General features: G+C 36.4%; 3 protein-coding genes and 1 pseudogene across 5 annotated transcripts; 3 read left to right on the plus strand and 1 right to left on the minus strand.

The window, feature by feature from the left end:
• Positions 1–3759: 3759 nt before the first annotated feature.
• LOC104710702 (AAA-ATPase At3g28600) lies at positions 3760–5371 on the plus strand. The gene has a single exon (XM_010427336.2). The coding sequence runs from the start codon at positions 3771–3773 to the stop codon at positions 5202–5204; it is 1434 nt and encodes a 477-aa protein (XP_010425638.1). The 5' UTR covers positions 3760–3770; the 3' UTR covers positions 5205–5371.
• A 10249-nt stretch (positions 5372–15620) lies between these two features.
• Positions 15621–17121, plus strand: LOC104715104 (AAA-ATPase At3g28610 pseudogene; annotated as a pseudogene).
• Positions 17122–17910: 789 nt separating this feature from the next.
• LOC147937894 (uncharacterized) lies at positions 17911–19709 on the plus strand. Of its 2 annotated transcripts, XM_087464043.1 has the most exons (5): positions 17911–18055; positions 18218–18544; positions 18631–18913; positions 19039–19318; positions 19558–19709. In XM_087464043.1, exons 2-5 carry the CDS (start codon positions 18225–18227, stop codon positions 19575–19577), a joined length of 903 nt encoding a protein of 300 aa, XP_087320169.1. In that variant the 5' UTR covers positions 17911–18055; positions 18218–18224; the 3' UTR covers positions 19578–19709. The 2 variants fall into 2 exon arrangements, with proteins under 2 accessions (XP_087320169.1, XP_087320170.1); XM_087464044.1 differs by lacking the exon at positions 17911–18055 and having other exon boundaries at positions 18204–18544.
• On the minus strand, positions 19606–22246 carry LOC104710703 (putative pentatricopeptide repeat-containing protein At3g28640). 2 transcript variants are annotated; one of them, XM_010427337.2, is made up of 2 exons: positions 20138–22121; positions 19606–20067 (listed from the first exon to the last, which is right to left on the minus strand). In XM_010427337.2, exon 1 carries the CDS (start codon positions 22069–22071, stop codon positions 20545–20547), a length of 1527 nt encoding a protein of 508 aa, XP_010425639.1. In that variant the 5' UTR covers positions 22072–22121; the 3' UTR covers positions 19606–20067; positions 20138–20544. The 2 variants fall into 2 exon arrangements, with proteins under 2 accessions (XP_010425639.1, XP_010425640.1); XM_010427338.2 differs by having other exon boundaries at positions 19778–20022; positions 20138–22246.
• Between the last annotated feature and the right edge of the window lie 833 nt (positions 22247–23079).

Below are 23079 nucleotides of genomic sequence, written 5' to 3' on the forward strand. Positions count from 1 at the left end.
GGATCTAAAAATTATATGTGCAATGAGCAAATCATTTACGTGATCTAAAGGAAAAATGTTTCAAAGTCATTAGAACTTTCCTCGAATCATAACAATAATCTGAGTACAAAATAGAATGCAATCACATGAAATATACATATTAAGAAACCAGCCAGTCAGACATTATAGTAGCAGAATTTGGCCGTTTAAAATTAATGGGACAATATAGAATTTTAGATAAAGAGAAATAATAGATTGGAATATAAATTTATGACTAAACATTGAAATTGATTTTTTTAATATAAATGTATCTAATTTATTGGGATTTTAAAGGTGATAATGGGATTTAAAAATGAACTATGCAATGAGCAAGTCATTTACGTGATCTTAAGGAAAAATGCTTCAGAGACATTAGAACTTTCTTCGAATCATAACAATAATTTAAGTACGAAATAGAATACAATCACATGAAATTACATTTTAAGGGACCAGCCAGCAGCCATTATAGTAGCAGAATTTGGCCGTTTAAAATTAATGGGACAATATAGAACTCTAGATGAAGATGAAGAACATCAAATCTTAAACAGAATTAGCCATGCTCTAATTTTGAAATTGTCAACCCATGCTCTAATTTTGAAATTGTCAAGAATACATATGGCCCATTGTTAGCATTATATTCATTCATACGCTCATATACATTGGTCTTAAGTTTTAGAACACTAAAACGTTGAACCAATTAATATTTAATAGAAAGTAGAACGTTAACCCATGCTCTAATTTTGAAATTGTCAACCCATGCTCTAATTTTGAAATTGTCAAGAATACATATGGCCCATTGTTAGCATTATATTCATTCATACGCTCATATACATTGGTCTTAAGTTTTAGAACACTAAAACGTTGAACCAATTAATATTTAATAGAAAGTAGAACGTTAAAAACAAAACAGTTACGCCTAACTTTTTGTGGGTTTACATGGGTTGCAATGACAACAACTGTTTCATCTTTTAGGGATAAAAGTTTCGCATGGACATAGACCGCAAGTTCTCTCCAAAGAGATATGTATACGTTGTCACCACTACAACAAACACCATAACTGTTACACAGTTACAGACTTACAAAGTGTAGAACGAATCTGAAAAAAAAAAAAAAAACCCAATACCTTTCTAAAATGCAAGTCAGTATTAAACAGAAAGTTTGAAGGGTGGTTCTGATCTTTGTTTTCAAATGTTCGAGACGAGGATATTTGGCCAACAACATCTGGTGAGTGGGTAAATGTAGATATAAATCATATACTGAAGAACAGAGTGGAAGCTAAGAGACCAGAAATACGAACAATGCAAAAAAGGTTGTTACCTGGAAGCTCCTCACCCTTGTTTACCATATCAAGCAAGTCTGAAAAAGTAGAGAACCTAAAATAATCAAAACCAATAGAACATTGTCATTTTTTAACAGTCTCCAAAGACGTTTTCTCCGTGAAAACAATTCTCCACTTGTGCTTGGTGCGACGATAACGGTTGGAGGATGCAACAACATCGAAATCATTGATGCTGTACAACTGGCCTTTAACCAATTGATCTTGAAACTTAGACACACGATTAGGAACAACTGAAGCTTGTATAGCACAATCCTGAAACAAAGGCTAAATGAATGTGTTAAAATGGAGGTAAATCAGGGGTCAAGAGGAACAATAATAGAGATAATATACATTTTCATCAGTAAGGAGACATTTTCATTAGGAACAATAAGTAACATATTGTTTCTTCAAAAGTCTCGAACTTCCCAAATATGGATGACCCAAACAACAATCCTATTGATACCAGTGTTGTGTATTTCGTTGGAGGTTGAATCAAGGGTAGAGTAGGGTGCTATTGTTTTAGTTTTACCCATGGTGTGTGAGAGAGAAGATGAGTGTCGTCAAAGGTTGTTATTTAAAAAAAAAACTTAATGCAATGGTTGAGGGAGAGTAATCAGGGATTGGAATGAAATGTTAATGACCATGAAATCATAGGTGTTTGGTATTATTTTCATTACGTTAAATTAGGTGGTAAACGTAAAGATGAAAATGAAGGATATACTTCAATGGAATTCTTTAATTACCTTAAAGATTGTAATAAGTAATACAAATAACGTCATAATAATGGTTTATATGATTCTAATTGGTAGTGAAGATCTAAACCCCTTTCTTAATATTTCTATATTTGATACCAAGCAATTTAAAAACGATTTTGGAACTTCAAATAGGTGTTCGGGATCTTGACACATATATTAAACCGGAAATGATTTAGAATTTGGTGGTGGAGTAGGAAAATTAAACCAAAGAAACCCAATGATTAGGAGATTTTTGTGAAGGTACATCGGAGGTGGTAGCTGCTGGGGTATAGGTGAATTTGACATCGCTTGGTTCATATCCTCCTGATGGATGTAAGGGCTGTCAATTATATTTGTTGGACTTGTAACTGGTTTTATTTTGTTAGGCCCAATTTAAAAATGTAAAAACAATGGCCTTTAAAAATAAGAGAGGACATGTGTCAGTTATATAATAAGCCAGATGTCATGTTCTAAGCAGAAGTTGAGAAAAACCTTCTCTTATTATAAGAAACCCAATGATTAGGAGATTTTTGTGAAGGTACATCGGAGGTGGTAGCTGCTGGGAACGATGATTGTGAAAAAGTGAGTATAGGTGAATTTGACATCGCTTGGTTCATATCCTCCTGATGGATGTAAGGGCTGTCAATTATATTTGTTGGACTTGTAACTGGTTTTATTTTGTTAGGCCCAATTTAAAAATGTAAAAACAATGGCCTTTAAAAATAAGAGAGGACATGTGTCAGTTATATAATAAGCCAGATGTCATGTTCTAAGCAGAAGTTGAGAAAAACCTTCTCTTATTATATAAGATATATTGGAGTAGGAAAATGACAAGTAGAAGCTCGGAAACTTCGAAAAAGGTAAAAGTTATGTAGATTCGTAAATGATGATCATATAAAGTGTGGTGTGGTATGGGAGAGCGTGAATATATCCCTATTTATTTTTATGAAATTTTAAATTTATTTGTATTTAATTATTTACAAGTTATTTCGTAATCTATAATTCTAAATTTAAAATTTAATTAAAAAATTCTTATTATTTTAAATTTTTGGAAATATATTTCCTTCCATGAGGATATTTAAAAATTAAAATAGACCGACCAAGTTGACTCTATTGGACTTATGGATTGATAAGTCGTCGCTTGTATCATGCATTTTTATATAACTTTCATCATCGTCCACTAGTCACTACTACGTACTAAATAATATGCTAGCTTTTAGAAGACCGTGTTTGGAAGGGTCGTTAGGCAAAAATTTCTGTGTGTTCGAGTTATGGCGACTCTTTATTAATTGAACCAAATAAAGCTAAGTATAGTTTATATTATAAGTTTATAACCTAACAAATGAAACAAATCAATACACCAACATGAAAATCTTCTGAAAAAAGCATATATATATAGAGTCAAATTGTGGCTCCTCATAATTATCGAAACCAGATAAACCTTACTAGAATGTTAACTTAAATAATAATATTTGGTATTGAAAAGGAAAAACAATAATACTTGTGGCCCAAGGACTTCCAAAGTCGAAACATATACACATAAAGCAAAAAAAAAGTACATGTTTTCTTGGAATATACACACGTTACTTTTACTTGTTTCTTTGGAATATACACATTACCAAGTAATACACCCACTATATATACTCATAGCCAAACACAACCAACTCCTAAAAAAAACAAAAACAGATTTTGACTAAACAATGATGATGATGGGAAATACATTTGGTTCAGGCTTGGCGAGTTTATTCTTCTTGTGGGCAACAATTCAACAAATCTTCCCTAACCACCTCAATATCGCTATCAAAGAGTTTCTTATTTCCACAATCCAACAACTCTCATTTTTCCAGAAATTTTCCGACAGATTCATCAACTTCTTCTCTCCGTATGTCGAAATCAATTTCTCTCAGTACGAAGATTATCAATTCAATCACGCTTTCTCAGCTATCGAGACATACCTTGGGGCAAAAGCAACTGATAAAGCAAAGCACCTAAGAGCAAGCCAGGTTAGAGAGAGTAAAGGATTGGTTTTGAAACGAGACGAGACTAAAGTCCGAGATGAGTATGAAGGAGTTAATGTCTGGTGGGAGATTGAAACCGATCCCAACGGATATAGAACGTTCAAACTCACTTTCCATAGACGGTCAAGAGATATTGTAACCGATTCTTACATACAATATGTTGTTGAAGAAGGTAAATCGATTGAAGCCAAGAACAAGAAGATGAAGTTATTCACAAATAATCCGAGTTCTCAGTGGGAATCAAGCAAGGCTAGTCTTTGGAGATATATTGACTTCGAGCATCCTGCCAACTTTGAGACGTTAGCTATGGATCCAAAGAAAAAAGAGGAGATCTTGAGTGATCTTGTTGCGTTTAGCAATGGAAAAGAGTATTACAAGAAGATTGGGAAAGCTTGGAAGAGGGGTTACTTGCTGTATGGGCCACCGGGGACCGGTAAATCGACAATGATTGCTGCAATGGCGAACCTTTTGAACTACAGTATCTACGATCTTGAACTCACAGCTATACAGAACAACTCGGAGTTGAGAAAACTACTCACTGCTACTTCTAGTAAGTCGATTATTGTGATTGAAGACATTGATTGTTCTTTGGATCTCACGGGTAAAAGAAAGAAGAACGAGAGCTACTCGACAAGCCTGAGAAAAGATGGAGAAAAAGGCAATGCAGAAGACAAGAGTTTCGTGACGCTTTCGGGGCTTTTAAATTTCATTGATGGGGTCTGGTCTGCTTGTGGACAAGAGAGGATTATTGTCTTCACGACGAATCACTTGGAGAAACTTGACCCGGCTTTAATCAGGAGAGGGAGAATGGATATGCATATTGAGCTGTCTTACTGTACATTCGAGGCGTTCAAGATTCTAGCCAAGAACTATCTGGATCTTGATTCTCATCCTCTGTTCAAAAAGATCGAGTCTTTGATGAAGGAAACGAAGATCGCACCAGCTGATGTTGCTGAGAACTTGATGAAGAAGAATCGTGAAATAGATGCTGATGGATCTCTTAAAGATCTGATTCAAGCTCTAGAGAAGAGGAAGAAGGTTCAGAGAGATCAAGTAGATGAACACAAGGACAAAAAGAGTAACAATATACGTAAAGCATTTCGCTTGTTATTTTAAGCCAGATACATGGTTAAAGTTTTATATAGAAATCTAACCATTGTGGTGTTCTTGAACTTCGATAAAGTTTTAATGTGAAATAAAGTCGAATGTTTTACTCTGTGAATTCGACTAATATTAGTTGAAATGAAATCTCATACAAATACAAGTACGTACCTGTTTCCTAATTATATACCCTTATTAATCTCTAAATACATTATTACCACCACATATAAAAAAAAAAAAAACTAAAAAATAAACCTCTTTTTCTCTAATCCAAAATCAAAGAAAAGAAAAAAGGGTTCCAAAGTACCACATTTCCCATGAATCATCTGCAATTCAATCCTTAAACGTAAACTCACATTCTTCCCCACAACCATGAAGAATATGTATCTCCTTTCTCCTCCTCTTATGCCCTGATTCCTGAAGCACAAGATCCCTTCCTCTAACATCCTTGATAAGTGGCGAAGGAGAAGCTCCCCTTAAGCCCACTGCTTGATCTCCCCTTCTCCCTCACGCCAAGATCCAGCTCGGCCTCTTTCCTTTCCTAGTCCACCCCGAAACCATCTCCTTTCTCCTCCATTCCAAGAGAGACCAACACAAGTCTCTTCTCTTTCTTTAGGGCAGGAAACGGCTGGCAAGGGAATTTAGAATGTTACAGAATTTAGAGTTTCTGAAATGCTAGCTAGTGAGGATATATGAACAAATTTGTAACTTTCTTGTCCACATTTTTTGTGTGATATGTTGTAGAATTTAGAGTTTTTCATGTTAAATTATAGATCTAAAGTTGACTTTGTTCTTTGTCCAGAAAACAAAAACAAGATAATGTAATTAGTCCCAAATTTGAAAGTTCATATTTTTTCACATAATTCCCAAAGTGAATATGAACATCACTTAAATTGAAACATATATATAATAATCTAAGACATCATTTAAAGTGATAAAAATATAGTATTTGATTTGAATGAAATCCTTGTAGATATTGTTTATAGGTATTTTTTTCGTAACCATTAGATACTCCAACAAGTTTGAGAAATGATAGTGATGATATATTTTCAAAACAACCACAACCTTTAGAACAAAATTAAAATGTTAGACGGTTGATTATATAACATTAGAATGCTTATTCAATCAATTATATGTTTTATTCATGCATGAACATATTTCTATATTTAGGGATAGTTATTTGAATATTTTAGGCACCAGCTTTAGGTAATAGTATTTGTTCATTTATCGATGATGCAAATTTTCAAATGTTTCTGAGTTATTTATTATTTATATTATATTATTCATTTATTTTTTCAGAAATTAGAAGTTTTATATTAATAGTAACTAAAATTTTGTTGTAAATAAAACATCATCTTTCTCTCCCTGCTATATTGAAACATTTGCTTATTTTGAAAAAAAAAATACTAAATGTTGAACATATAAAATTAATAGACAACTCAGGTCTTGTTTATACCTCAATGCGTAAAAATTTCTGATTTAAAGAATTTGGTGACTAATAACCACTCTTCGTCTTTCATTATTGACCCTTTAGAACGAAACAAAACAAAATCAACATAAGAATTTCTCTGATTTTCATCAGCAAAAACTGGTAGATCTACTAATTTTGGATCAAATTACATCATCGTTGATGGCAATCCGGAACCAAGAAAAAGATTTATACAATGCGAGACAATAAAATTAGTATGGTTTTATCACTTTTCAGCTTTTTTTTTGTCTGAAAAAATATAATGCCAATTAAAATTTAAATCCACATATATATTTTAAAAATATCAACGCCCAATCCCAGAATGCAAGCTAAATCAACATATGAACTCTTTACATTTACAACTAATCTCCACCACACGATTAAGAGACGATTAATAGCTGATATGAACTTCCACCAGACAACAGTCTTTACATGCAAACAAGAGTTTACTACTCTACATTTTTGTCTGATGTCATAACAAAATGAAAAGAAAAAAAATCTCATTGTGTAACCCACAACAATTTTCATCTACACATATATGCTAATATTATTTTTATTTATCTCAATCCACGCTAATGTTTGTTGAATCCAATAAACTAATTAAGTTTTGTCAATGTTAAAATTTGCAAAATTAATCTAGTATAAGTAACGGGAGGAGCTATTATTTGAAGAGCTATTATTTGAAAATATTCTGTAAACTCATAAACTGTATATTAAAACATCATTTTCTACAACTATAAATAGTTAAAGAAAAACACGTTTTTGTTTGCACAAAAGTTTGAAAACATCACTTAAATTGAAACAAATAAAAACCTCTAAAACACCACTTAAAGGGAGAGAGAATATTTAATTTGAATGGAATCCTTGTAGATATTGTTATAAATACTTTTTTTGCGAAACCATTAGATGCTTCCATCAAGTTTGAGAAATGTTAATAAAGATATATGTTTTTTTTCTGACAAGAATACATGGTTCCTATTTTAAAATATTTGTAACTTTTTTTGTCTACATATTCATTGTCAAGTTAGTATTTTATGTGTGATTTGTTGTAGAACTTTGGGTTTTTTCATACAGAATTTTAAATCTAGAATTGACTTTGCTTAGATATAAGTTATCATAATTATAAAGTTGCAAAGTAATCGAACTTAGAACTGTTTGAGATTATGATGTGATAATGAACAATTCTTTTATACTTTGGTTTTAAAAAAATAGAAAATAAACTCTAAAAAGCAAATGTCTGCCATAAAAGAGAATGTCGATGGAGAAAAATAAAAAATGAACTTCTAAATTTAGGATGAAAATAGTATGAACTTTCGAATAAGAGAATGCTTTTTTTTTTTGTCTAAAATTTTGAAATTCATAGTTTTTTTGACATTTTTCCCAAAGTGAATATTAACATTGCTAGCCTAATTTTTGGTTTCTAAGTTTAGGAGAAATTTGAAAACATTAGTTAATCTTGAAAATGAACATTCTACTAATACATAATCTTAGTTGGGGCCGGCCGTTCGACTAACGTTAGATCTTGAAATATCTTATGAAGTTAATACCTCTCTCGCATCTAAACATATTATGAAACACAGCAGTATTTAAAAAATATATATGAAATCCCCTTATTATTAATTCTGAAATACATTTTACTAAGTAACCTTTTATTTGTAAGATTTACATAATTAAACCCTTTCCATTTAAATAAATATAAAAACTTGAAATTATTATTTGTAATATCAAAAAAAATATTTAAAATAATTCTAAAAGAAATTAGTGTCCTTAATTTAGATATTTTAGAGACTTTTAACTTGCTAAGAAAAATCTTGTTGAGCGGGTTAGAGTTTACGTAAATATGGTTATGTAGTTTTATACGGGTTGGTCTACTAAAATACACAAAATATTTTAATTTGATATCAAATGATTTACGAGAATGAGAGGTATTATGCCAATCTTAATCGGTACCAAAACAAAAAAAATACAATCCATCTAGAATTATAGAATCTAAATATATTATTAATCAAAAAATATTAAAACAAACACAAAAAATTACAACATACAATTTTCTTAATAATTATTAAAAAATTGTCCCGCAAATTAAATTCTAGTCTAATATAGTATTTACATTGCATGTGTATATGTTGTATGTTGGTATATCTTGATGATATTGTTATGATATCTTTGTTACTAACCATGACATAGTAAAAGATAACATTGTTGTTGAAGCTGAAGAATCAAGTGAAGATCCAAATTTTGATAATTCCTTGCAAGGTGTACTGCTTCGGATCTATTATGATCTGGACAATAAACTCGTTCATGTTGTGCCGTGGTGGTGGCAGATCGGCCAGTCAACGGTGCCAAGGATCAACGAATGTTCACCTAATCGTCTTCTTTCTCTTCGAGTATCATATCATGATCATATTAAGTTTCATAAAAGAAAAAAAAAAACAGTTTAAGTAATTTTTTTATCTTTCCAACTAAAAAAATATACACTTAAAAATTTGCAGATCAATGTAGGTAATTCATTAATCAGGCATATAATATAATCTTCAGTCGTGTTTAAATTTAGCAAATTGTGTAATTTGGTATATAAAATATATAAATGCCTCTAATAATTTTTTTTCCAAACTTTTTAATTTCTCTGTTTTCTGTTATTTAGAGATTCTATTTTCTACCCCTCGACTAGTGTCTTTTCTTTTTATTATGATGAAACCATCTGAAATAAGAGGAATGTGCAAATCTGTGTCTATATTCAATAGAGGTAGAGAAGACAAAAAAAAAAAGTCAATAGAGGTAGAAGGTATTTATACAAACATAGTTGCCTAACTAGAAAATAACTTTGTACCCACGTAAATATAGGAAATAGAAGATTAACATATATATATATTAGTTCTAATACCCCCTCACGTTGGTGGCACGAAATCCCGGACACCTAACGTGGACATAAGCCGTTGAAACTGAGGCGCAGGCAAAGCCTTGGTTAAGAGATCAGCAACTTGGTCATGAGTGGAGATATGAATGGTAGTGATCAGTTTATCTTGCACAGCGTCTCGGACTTGATGACAGTCACGCTCGATATGCTTGGTATGTTCGTGAAAAACAGGATTAGCAGCAATGTGGATTGCGGTCTGACTATCACAATGCAGAGGAATCGGAGATGATTGTGCAACCCCTAAATCCTCCATGAGTCCTTTTAACCATTTTATCTCCTTAAGGGTGTAAGCCATGGCACGATATTCTGCTTCAGCAGAGGAGCTCGACACAGTATTTTGTTTCTTGGTCTTCCATTAAATGGGAGAGTCATCCAAATAAATGACATAAGCGGACAAAGAGCGACGAGTGCGTGGACATGCAGAGAGATTAGAGTCGCAATAAGCCGTGAGAGTCAAGGGACTGTCGGAGCGGAGAAGGATGCCTTGAGCGGGTGTGCCTTTGAGATAACGAACAAGACGGAGCGCAGCTTCTCAATGAGCGACAAGCGGAGACTTCATGAACTGAGATAAGATGTGAACCGGGTAGCTCAAATCAGGACGGGTGATAGTTAAATAGATGAAGCGACCAACCAAACGATGATACTGTTCGGGATCATCATACAAGGAACCCTTGACCGATCCGAGCTGATGATTAATTTCCATTGGTGTTGGAGCTGGTTTGGTGCCTAATAGACCAGCCTCGTGAATGATGTCGAGGGTGTACTTCCACTGGGATAAACAAAAAAAATCTTTGCCACGAGAGACCTCAATACCCAAAAAATACTTCAACTTACCGAGATCCTTCATGTGGAAACATTGGCTAAGATGAACCTTGAAATGATCGATGGCTTCTAGATTATTCCCGACAATAACAAAATCATCAACATAGACAAGTATGTGAATCAATGTCTGTCCACGAATCAAAGAAAACAGAGAGTAGTCTTGGTAGCTTTGCTTAAAACCAAATTCACGAAGAGCAGTGGACAGCTTGGAGAACCAACACCACGGTGCCTGCTTAAGATCATACAAAGACTTACGGAGACGACACATTTTGTTTGGATCAGAGGACTGAAAACTCGGTGGGAGCTTCATGTAAACGTCTTCCTCTAGATCTCCATGAAGAAAGGCATTGTGGACGTCCATTCGGTGAACCTCCCATTCTTTTGCAGCAGCAACACCGAGAAGAGACCGTACCGTAGTCATCTTTGCAACCGGAGCAAACGTTTCTTTAAAATCAACTCCTTCTTTTTGATGATTGCCCATAGCGACGAGACACGCTTTGTGTCGTTCGAGTGAACCATCAGCTCAAAACTTTAATTTGTAAATCCATTTACTATTGATAGCTTTCTTACCTGGTGGTAAATCGGTGATGTCCCAAGTGTGGTTTACCTCCAATGCATCAATTTCTTTCTGCATTGCTTCACACCATTTTTTGATCTTTATTGCATCCTTGAAATGTTTTGGCTCATTACTGTCCAAAATGGCAGCCATAAAAGCAATGTGGTTCGCAGAGAAACCCGCATTAGACAAGAATTTAGTGATAGGATAAAGAACCGTACCCGAGACCGTAGACGAGGATAGTGAGTCAGGGAGATCAGGTGCGAGAGCGTGAGAGGAAGAGTGTACAGAAGGGACAACAAAATATTTAAGGAGAACCGATGGAAACTTCTTGCGATGATCTTTTCCCAACAGTTCCGGTAGTCTCGGAGTAATAGGCGAATCAGCCTCTACTGGTTCCGCAACAGACGGCGAAAAGGCGAAGGAGATGGACTACCCGAAGAAGAAACAACTGTTGTCGGTGTAGTAGGTTCCTCTGCAGGTAGAACAGGTTCCGGTTGAACATCCGGTGATGTACGAAGGTCGGACTGAACAGGAGGTGGAACATCTGCACCGGTCTGTCAAACAGGAGGCGTAACCCAATCATCATCAACAACAATGGGTTGTTGTGCTGGTAACGAAGGAGAAGACATGATATGCAAGAATGGAAACGTTTCTTCTTCAAACCGCACATCTCTACTAAAAAAGATTTTTTCTGTGGCAAGATCGAATAGGCGCCACCCCTTTTTCCCATAGGGATAGCCAACAAAAACGCATTTTCGGCTCCGAAAACCAAACTTATCCGTATCTCAAGAGCGAAGATGTGCGTAACACAAACAACCAAACATTCGTATCATATAATACGACAGACGCTGGCCAAACAACAATTCGTACGGAGTCTTGTTCTTCAAGACAGAAGATGGTGTTCTGTTTATTAAATGTGTTGCAGTAAGAACACTTTCGCCCCAAAACTTCACTAGCGTATGACTTTGAAAGAGACATGCACGTGCAACATTAAGAATACGAAGGTGTTTGCGTTCAACACGACCATTTTGCTGAGGAGTATCAACGCAAGAAGTCTGATGCAAGATACCTTTTTCTTGAAATTAAGAAGTGAGACACATGAATTATGTGCCATTATCTGTGCGAAACGACTTGACTGGTTTGCCAAATTGTTGTGAGGACATGGCACATAAATTACGGATGAGTTGAGGAACCTCGGACTTGGCAGTAATGAGGTAGGTCCAGACAGCCCGCGAATAATCGTCAACAAGTGTAAGAAAATAAGTTTCACCATTTGTAGAAGGGTGCGATAAGGACCCCATACGTCGCAATGAACAAGTGAAAAGCAATCAGAAGCTTTATTACTACTATCATGAAAAACATCTCTTGTTTGTTTAGAACGAAAACAAATGTCACAACTTTTGATATCTCCAGCACTGCTAGGAGATGGAACACACTCAGATAAAGAAACTAAAACACCAGGAGAAGGATGACCAAGCCTTTGATGCCACAAAGCACTCGATGAAAGATGATGCGCCGACAATTTTGGGAGACCTTGATGCCAATACTCCCGTAAAATAGTACACTCCCTCACGCTCTTCACCTGCTCCAGTCAAAGTCCTCGAAAAATGGTCCTGCAAGAAGCACAATGTGTCAGTAAATATACCAATGGAGCCAGTTTGTTTGAGGAGTTTAGAGACTGAGATTAAACTGCAATTAAAATCTGGAACAAACAACACATCAGTCAGCAGGTAGGCTGAGCTCAATGGAAGAGAACCACACTTAGTAGCACGAGATGGTTGCCCATCAGGTTTAGTAACCGGTGAAGGGATAATGTCAACCACATCCACCAAAATAGAAAGATCACCAGTCATGTGATGAGAGGCGCCAGTATCTAAAACAACATCGGTTAAGTGAGTTTTACCAGACAGTTTTTCAGAAGAGGTATTGGAGCGTTGAGCTTCGAGCAGGTTGATTAGTTGCGTAATTTGGTTGTTGCCAGAGTCGGAAGAAGGCACCACACGAGCTGTGTTGACATGTCCTCGGCCGCGACTAGAACCCCTGGTCGGGCGACCACCACGTTGAACAGACCGATTAGGTTGGCTGTTGTCGGAGCGAGGGCCACCTTTTTGTTCAAAGAACCACTCTAGATACCCGTGGAGTTGAAAGCATTCGGACACGTCGTGTCCTTGACGACGACAATGAGTGCATGAGAGAGTAGAACGGTCACGGAAACGAGGAGTAGACACGGCAGCAGCTTGTGGTGGAACCTCTGTTTTCACCGTGAAACCAATCGCCTCTGTTTTAGTTGTTTCTTTCGACCGTGCCACGTTGAGATTATGTTCCTCACGGATGACATGAGAATAAACTTGAGTGAGTGGAGGCTTAGGATCTTCACCGGTGATTGTCGAACGGTTGTTGCTGAACTGGGAAAGATCAAGTCCGAAGAGAAATTGGTGAACACGGTCATCCTCAAGTTCTTTGGCAATATCAGGAGCAGCGGCACAGGTACACTCACGACCCATCTTATAATGCTGCAGCTCCTCCCATAGTTTGGACAAGCAGCCATAATATTCCAAGACTGTTTGTCTGTTTTGTTTGCACTCTGCAATCTCATCTTTGAGAACTTGCTTGCAAACTCCATTACCAACCGAGAAACGAGACCGAAGACTCTCCCACAAAGTGGAAGCCTCGGCAATGAAAGAAACGGTGGAACAAAGTTTAGGATTAATAGAGGTCCTGATCCAACCCACTATCATGGAATTAGAAGCACGCCACATGCTGAGATCAGGGTCAGAAGTCGGTTTTGGAGTAGATCCATCAATAAAACCAAGCTTATGCTTTGCTTGAAGAGAGTTCTGCAATTCCGTAGCCCACTCAGCATAATTATCCTCTTGCAAAATAACAGAGGATATCAAAGCTCCTGGATTGTCAGAAGAACTGAGCTGGTACGTAGAAGGTGGTGCTATGACAACCACATGTGTGGAAGTGGTTTGAGGAGAAGTAGACATTGTGCGGCGGCTGTAGAAAAGAGAAAGAGATCCTGTGCGGCGGCGGCGGTTGTGTAGAGACAACGGCGGCGGCGGTTGTGTAGAGACAACGGCGGCGGCGGCTTTGAAAAAAAAAATAGGTCACAGATTCGATGGCTCTGATACCATGAAATAAGAGGAAATAATGTGCAAATCTGTGTCTATATTCAATAGAGGTAGAAGGTATCTATACAAACATAGTTGCCTAACTAGAAGATAACTTTGTACCCACGTAAATATAGGAAATAGAAGATTAACATATATCTTAGTCCTAATACCATCTCTTTCGAACTTGTTGGGAACTAGTTTGTTTAAGATAATCTCACAAATCAGATCCACATGTAATATTCAGACGTAAACTATAAAATAGTACTTTGAAATTGATCAGTTATGTCCAATTGCTCGTAAGATATAATTAAACATTATGGGTCGTTGGTCACACTGCATTTGGTTTGGAAATACAATATGCATAGCCTGCAAAGTTCAAAGTGCAAACCAAGTCTAAATACTGCATATTGTATGGTTGCAACAAGATTTTAATTGGTCTCAACTACATCAAATATATTAACGATGTTCATCATAAGATTGTGTGCTAAGGGAAACCAAATATGATACAATGTACTTGCTTTTACGAGTGTTTCTTAATTTGGTTGTGGGTGGTTCTAAAGAGTATACTCTTGCTGGAAAGATAAGAGTACGTAGAATTGTAGCACCTTGCTGGAAATGGTCTATACGATGTTGATTAGATTTTAGAACCATCTACGGAAATGAAAGTACAATGAAGATTGAATGTTTCAAAGGGTAACAGTTAAACTTATTTAAATGTCCGTAAAATTATTTCAAATATTTTTGGATTTTATTGTCTCTTCTATCCGTGGTCTTTGTCGGGAAACGTACACACGATATCCAAATCTTATCACATTCACAAAGTTGTTGTAATAATTTGAGCACCTACGAAAGTAATGTGAAATTGGCTTTTAAAACACGCACGACAAATTTCTAGGTGGAGTTATATAATATGCACTATTTTGTGAGATATGATATAATCATATAAAGATTGGTACAATATTTAGTTATTTTGAAAAATTGAAAATATGATTGATCTTGGCATGAAATTTGAGAAACGTGTTGTCGAGAGTGTGAATATATACACGTTTTAACCTTATTTCTATAATTAACTGTAAAATAGACCGACCAAGTTGACTCTATTGGACTTTGCTGTAGTCGTCACTTATATTTTTACTGCTACAAAAATAATACATTTTTAGACAACCGTGTTCGGAAGTGTCTTTAGGCAAAAAAAATCTACGTACGTGTTCAATAGCATTACAAAGAAGATTATTATTATTACATGAGTCGAGTTATGGGAACTCTTCATTAACTGAGCCAAATAAAGCTAAAATTTGGTAATATTATAACCAATAAAGGAAACAAATCAATACACCAACATGACGATCTTCTGAAAAAAGGCATATATGAACTATACTAGAACGATAACTCAAGTAATATTTGGTATTGAAAAGGAAAAAATAACAATTTGGAAAATAGTATTACAAAACTTGGAAAATATGCATTACCTTTACAAGTAATACACATTCTATATATACTCATAGCCAAAACACAACCAACTCCTAAAAAAGGAAAAAAAAAAAAGATTTTGATCTAAAGAATCATGATGATGGGGGATACGTTTGGTTCAAGCTTCGCGAATTTATTCTTCCTGTGTGCAACTATTCAACAAATCTTCCCAAACGACCTCAAGATCGCTATTAATGAGTTTCTTATCTCCACAATCCAACAACTCTCTTTCTTCCAGAGGTTTTCAGACAGATTCATTAACTTCTTCTCTCCTTATGTCGTAATAACCTTTTGTGAATACGAAGATTATCGATACAATCACGCTTTTGCGGCCATCGAGACTTACCTTGGGGCAAAAGCAACTGATAAAGCCAAGCATCTAAGAGCAAGCCAGAATAAAGATAGTAAAGGCTTGGTTTTGAAACGAGACGAGACTAGAGTCCAAGATGAGTATGAAGGAATTCGAGTCTGGTGGGAGACAGAGACTGATTCCATAGGATTTATAACATTGAAGCTCACTTTCCATAGACGATCGCGAGATATTGTAACCAATTCTTACATAAAATATGTTGTTGAAGAAGGCAAATCGATTGAAGACAAGAACAAGAAGATGAAGTTGTTCACAAATAATCCGAGTTCTCACTGGGGTTCCAGCAAGACTAGTCTTTGGAGATATATTGACTTTGAGCATCCTGCGAATTTTGATACGTTAGCACTGGAACCAAAGAAGAAAGAGGAGATCTTGAATGATCTTGTTGCGTTTAGCAATGGTAAAGATTATTACAAGAAGATTGGTAAAGCTTGGAAGAGGGGTTACTTGCTGTATGGGCCACCGGGGACCGGTAAATCAACAATGATTGCTGCAATGGCGAACCTTTTGAACTATAGTATCTACGATCTTGAACTTACGGCTATACAGAACAACTCGGAGTTGAGGAAACTTCTCACTGCTACTTCTAATAAGTCTATTATCGTGATTGAAGATATTGATTGCTCATTGGTTCTTACGGGTAATAGAAAGAAGAAAGAGAGCTACTGGACAAGATTGAGAAAAGATGGACAACAAGGTGAAGAAGAAGAAGAAGAAGACAAGAGTTTCGTAACGCTTTCGGGGCTTTTGAATTTCATTGATGGGATATGGTCTGCTTGCGGACAAGAGAGGATTATTGTCTTCACGACAAATCACTTGGCAAAACTTGACCCGGCTTTAATCAGGAGAGGGAGAATGGATATGAATATTGAGTTGTCTTACTGTACTTTCGAGGCGTTCAAGATTCTAGCCAAGAACTATCTGGATCTTGATTCTCATCCTTTGTTCGAAAAGATAGAGTCTTTGATAAAGGAAACAAAGATTGCACCCGCTGATGTTGCTGAGAAGTTGATGAAGAAGAATCGTGAGATAGATGCTGATGAATCTCTTGAAGATCTGGTTCAAGCTCTAGAGAGGAGGAAGATGATTCAGAGAGACCAAGTAGATGAACACAAGGACAAAAAGAGTTACAAGCAATTAAAAGCATTTCGCATGTTATTTTAAGCCTGGCTCATGGTTAACGTTTTAGAATCTAACCATTATAGTTTTATAACTGTTCAAGAAAGCGGTCTAAGCGGCCGCCTAGGCGTTCAGTAGACGCCTAGGCGTTCAGTAGGCGTTCAGTAGACGCCTAGGCGTTCAGTAGACGCCTAGATGACCGTCTGAATCGCTTAAAATTACATAAATATTATTTTAATATTTATTTTTGATTTTTAACTACATATATTTAAATTATTAAGTTTTATATATGTATAAGTAATTATAAAAGTTTATATATTTTTAATGTAACTTAAATAAATGTATTTTTTTAACTTTTGTTTATGATTTATCATTTTTTTGTTTTTCTAGTATATATTTTACATAAATTTATATATAATTTTTATAAATTAATGTTTTATGTTGTAAAGGCTTAAACCGCCTAAAAATCGCTAGGCCCCGATTAGCCCGATTAGATGTTCCACGTGCTAGACACTGGATCACCGCCCATATACCGCCTAACGCTTTGTTGAACACTGGTTTTATTGAACTTTTGAGCAATTTCATAGACAGTGTAATGTTCCTAACGTTTCCAGCTCTCGTTTTCTGCAAACTCATACTCCTTGCCATAAAAAGAAAATCAAGAACACAACACTAAGAATCTTGTCTGTTCTAAGACTTCAAGAATATATAAAACAAGAAAATTAGAACGAAAACTTTGATAAAGTCTTTAATGTTTTTGATTAACTCTGTGAATTCGACTAATATTAGATGAAATGAAATCCCATACAAGTACGTACCTGTTTCCTAATATACCCTTAACAATCTCTAAATACATTATTAACACCACAAATAAAAAAACAAATAAACCTCTTTTTTCTCTAATCCAAAACCAAAGAAACTAAAAAAGGGTTCCAAAGTACCTGAAAACATTTCCAAAATGAATGATCAATCCAATTCTTGAACGTAAACTGGCAGCCTTTGCCATCCACAGATCCTTGTTTCAGGTATAGACAAAGCAAACATTGGTATCATTTCGATTTCAAACATGAATGTTTTAATGACAGATTGCATAAGCAATCAGATTTTGCCGTTTGTACATGGCTTTATAGGATTCTTCTGTATAAGATTTTTATTAATATGATATATCTGTAATTTTGATACAACAGAACAATAATGGAGATTTTCAAAAAGGCTGAAACCGTGCGTTTACGTAGCTACCACGACAAGTACCTTCTAGCAGAGGAGGACGAAGAATCCGTGAGCCAGGACAGAGATGGGCGGTCTATGAACGCAAGATGGACGGTGGAGGTTGTAGAAGAGGCAGACGTGATTCGTCTCAAGAGCTGCTTTGGAAAGTACCTAACCGCTTCAAACATCCCAATGTTCCTTGGCATGACCGGCAAGAAGGTAACACAAACACTACCACGGAGGCTAGACTCATCAACTGAATGGGAACCCGTTAGAGAAGGTGTTCAGGTTAGACTCAAGACGAGGTATGTGTCTTACTTTGATCAGAGGCCATCTCTCCTCTATGTAGTCTTCTTGAATATGAATGGTGTGAAGAATTTGAATTCAATAGGTATGGACAGTATCTCCGAGCTAATGGGGGTTTACCGCCATGGAGGAACTCAATTACACATGATATTCCACATAGGTCAACCACACAGGACTGGATTTTATGGGATGTTGATATTTTGGAAAGCAGAAAGAAGAAAGCACCCCCGGTGGCTGAACCGGTTTATACGCCTCTCCCGCCTCCTCCGCCACCACCAGAACTTCTGATGGAAATAAAAGATGATTATCAAGAACCCAATTCACCCAAAGGATTCTCTCTCAGGTCCCCAAGATTTTCCAAACCCGAGGTTTGATCAGTTCTACACTATCATATTCATGCAAGCATCTAATCAAAGAAAACAAGTTTGTTCTGGGCATGATTGCATCAAAAATTACTGACCTACACCTTTTGTTTTTTACATTTTATGATCAGTCTGATGACAGTGTCCGCTCACCAGTCAAGGCAGATGGCAGGCTAATTTATTATAGAATTGGGGACGACGATGGGAACGTGGATGAAACAGCAAAGGAAGAGCTTTTCTGCTTCAAGGGTATGGGACTAGAAGAGCTGCAAGAGAAGCTTAAAGAAGAGACAGGTCTAAGTGATTTATCAATCTGTTCCAAGAACCCTTTAAACGGGCAATTATATCCCCTCCGGTTGCATCTCCCTCCCAACAATACAAAGATGCACGTCGTCTTGATCCCCTCGAAAGGTTAATTGCTTTAAATTGGTTCATATTTTACCAAAACAATGACTCATGAAGAACAAGGACATAAATTAGACACTGCGGGGAACATAACAGTTTTAGTTTGTGGGTTCTGGTTTAGTCATGAAAATGTGTGATATAGATGGTTATTATTTTCAGTTAGTTGGTTACGTTCTTTGGTTATATGTCAACTGTGGTTTCCCTGAATCAATTAAAATTGAAGAGAATGTGTTGAAATTTTACAGGGGATGCCAGCACTTCTTGAAGAATGGTTCAAAATTACAGAGAGTTCGTTGTCCAAGACCACAAACTTTTGATTTCTGTTATTGTGTATTTCAGTAACACGCTGTATATCAACAAAACCTTTTAACATGAGTACACCACACTTGATGCTAAATGAATCTAACATAAGGCTGTATGTGAAATGCCTACCTAAGCAACCAAAACCCAATACTACGCCAAACATTCAAGAAGACATCGTGTTGAGATTTTGGTAAGGTTTCCCAACACGTAATTGTCAATAAGCTTCTTTTATTCTTAGTGAGATACATACCACTAACAGATCAAATTGAGTAATATGTTAAACAAGATCCTATATCTGTGAAACATCAAGTTTCTGCAAGTCAAGAAAAGTTTCTTAGGAGAACAACATAACTCAAGGTAGCAACTGTTACGAACGACAAGAGTGTACCTGAGCCAAACCATTGTTCCTGAGTCAAGACAAGACAGACACACCCTTATCAATCACAGGTAACCTGCAGTTACAGATTTGATTACCTAGAATATATAAGACAATGGAAAATACTATGAGTTTCTATGGCTTACGTTATTTAATCAGCTTTTCACTGTACGAGATTCAATCCTCTCCACTCTCTTAGATGCTGAATAGGTGTGCCCAAACGCCATGCAAATTTCAACTGTAGCTACTGGTTTTCCTTTTTTGGCTCATGCACTTCTGTTCTACTCTCCAGACACCCTAAAGTCTGAATCAGACACTTGTTTAGAAGTTACTCTCAAGGGCCCTCGTGAGAGAGGCTCATCTATTTCTTCAGGCCTTGCATAAGTTTCCAGTTCCTGTTTTAGGTGGTCATATGTTGCATCGAGTTCAGAAGCTCCTCTTGGTCCTTCATAAGTACTCCTTGTCCCCATTCCCACATAACCTTTGGACAACCCTTTAGTGTGTATTGTCGGTTAGAGGTGCTCTGATAAGATTTGCAGCTTCAAAGTGAGTGTTACAGAATCTGCAAGGCATCAACAGACAGAAGATGAATCACTGTGTGAATTTGTAGCAGATTTGGGTGTGACACATCTCCCGAAACAAATTTGGTAACATTCCCATCCACATCTAACACACTGCATCCTGGTGCCTTTCTTATTCCCTTCTGATCCATCATCCCACGAATCTTAGTTGCCTCCAAATTTCGTTGAGCACTAAAGTAAATATTAGATAGTTGAACTAGAGCTGCTTCCTCTTCATCAGCATTTCCTTTCTCTAACTCAAGAAGATTTCTAACAGCTAGTTCCCCGAGTTCAACATTCTTATGCGTTCGACAACCATTCAGTAAAGCACCCCAAACAGACGCAAGCGGTTTCATTGGCATTTTTTCAATAAGACCACGTGCATCATCTAATCTTCCAGCTCTACACATCAAATCTACTATACAACTGTAATGCTCATGCTTCGGAGTAATTCCATATCGATCTTCCATATTTTCTAACATTGTTCTACCTTCTTGAAGAAATCCTCCATGAGAACAAGCAGCTAAGACCCCAAGAAGAACTACACTATCAGGCTTAATAGCATCCTCTCGCTCCATCCGATCCAAACACATAATAGCTTTCTTTGCATAACCATAAGCAGCATATCCTCCAATTAAGGCTGCCCATGAAAACACATTCCTCTTACTCAACTTTTCGAAAACTTCCACAGCCGTCTCTATGCAACCACACTTAGCATACATATCAACAAGTGCAGTTCCAACAAATACATCAGAGTTAATCCATATCTTCTTCTTCTTCACAAACTCATGAATCCACTTCCCCTGAGAAAGAGCCCCAACTTGTGCACAAGCCGTTAGTGCCGTAGTAACCGAAAACTCATCAGGCTCAATTCCTCTAACCAACATCTCCTTAAACAACTCCAAACCCTCAGATCCTAACCCACATCTAACATACCCATTCATCAAAACATCCCATTTCACAACATCTGGCTCAGGAATTTCATCGAACACTTTGCGGGCATCCACCAACACTCTATCTTCTACATAAACCCTCAAAACCCCAGTCTGTACATGACCATCCGATAAAAAGACACCATTTTTAATCACCCAACAATGGATTTGCTTACCCACAGAGAATAAACAAGCTTTCAAACACGCAACAATCAAGAAATGGAACGTGAGATAACTTGGAGCTATATCTTCTTCTTCTTCTTCGTCTTCACTCACCATTAACCGAAAATATCGTAAACCCAAGTGAGGCAGGGAGCTTCTGGAGCAAATTCTTATCATAGTATCGTAAACGAATGAGTTACGAATCTCAATGGAATCGAATATAGCGGAAGCGTAGTGAAAGTGTTTGTTCAAATTGGGAAGATGGAGAAACGCTGTGAGAAGTTTGCTAATCGCGTAAGTGTTTCGATGGAGGCCATGGATGATGAATAGAGTATGCGTTGATTTGATTTGCTTCACTGTGTTGCAACGTTGGCTCGCGAGAATCAAAGTCTTCCACGATTGATGGAAGCTTGAGAGAGCACTCATCGTCGTCGTATTGACGTCAATGTTAAAGGAGGTCAATGGCAAAAGGTTAAGCTAACGAGTAACGGCTGATTTTAAAAAAAACGGTATGATGATTTAAAGGGGCAGGGTCTAAACGGGTAGGGCCGAAACAGGCCGGAGTCGCCCATTGTAACATCACTACAACATATGGGTTAGTAGCTTCTTTAGTTCAGTTGGCAAAGTAATTTTCATATATGTTTCCAAGTCCCCAGTTCTATATATTGAGAAAAATGTCATTAAAATCCCAAGTCTATATTTTCGTTGATTTTAAATCTCGAACTCTGTTTTTGAAGGAAAAAAACACTAATTATTTATTGACTTCCAAATAAATCGTAAACTCTCGTTGACTTAGCCTTTTGAGGCACAACGTTAAGTGGTCAAACAGAAAAATTAAACGAGGTTAATTATCTGTTAACGAGATCCGTTAATAGCAAAATGACGCTGTTTATAACACCCTAAAACCCCCCCAAATTGAGAAATCGATTCTCAATTTCTCCAATTCACAAACCCTAATCGATCTAACCCTAGTCGAACATGATATTTTCGATGACGAGAAGATTCCAGATCTCTTTTTGTTATACACCGGAAGAACGGTCGACCAAGATTCTCTTCAGTTCTCGATGTAAAGATCGTTACACCGGCTCCACAAACACACTTCAATGGCACTCGACGGTCGAACGAAGCTACCACCGATGTCTTTAAGCTAGAACTCATCTCGTCAACTCGAAGAAGACGAGAGAAACCGAAGAAGAAAATTGAAATTAAAGAAGAAAAGATAAATTGAGATCGATTAGGGTTTGTGAATTGAGAAAATTGAGAATCGATTTCTTAATTTGGGGGTTTTAGGGTGTTATAAACAGCGTCGTTTTGCTATTAACGGATCTCGTTAACAGATAATTAACCCCGTTTAATTTTTTCGTTTGACCACTTAATGTTGTGGTCAAACGAAATTTGTTAGAGTTTTGTATATTAAATAATGAAAATGAAATG

Source organism: Camelina sativa, chromosome 9, assembly GCF_030686135.1.
Source record: "Camelina sativa cultivar CO46 ecotype springtype chromosome 9, ASM3068613v1".
Taxonomy (NCBI): Eukaryota; Viridiplantae; Streptophyta; class Magnoliopsida; order Brassicales; family Brassicaceae; genus Camelina; species Camelina sativa.

Coding starts and splice junctions, on each gene's coding strand:
- LOC104710703 (XM_010427337.2), bottom strand. CDS start 22,071: ATGAGTGCTCTCTCAAGCTTCCATCAATCGTGGAAGACTTTGATTCTC.
- LOC147937894 (XM_087464043.1), top strand. CDS start 18,225: ATGGAGATTTTCAAAAAGGCTGAAACCGTGCGTTTACGTAGCTACCAC. Junction 18,914..19,038: donor CAAGATTTTCCAAACCCGAG/GTTTGATCAGTT, acceptor TTTTATGATCAG/TCTGATGACAGTGTCCGCTC. Junction 19,319..19,557: donor CGTCTTGATCCCCTCGAAAG/GTTAATTGCTTT, acceptor GAAATTTTACAG/GGGATGCCAGCACTTCTTGA.
- LOC104710702 (XM_010427336.2), top strand. CDS start 3,771: ATGATGATGATGGGAAATACATTTGGTTCAGGCTTGGCGAGTTTATTC.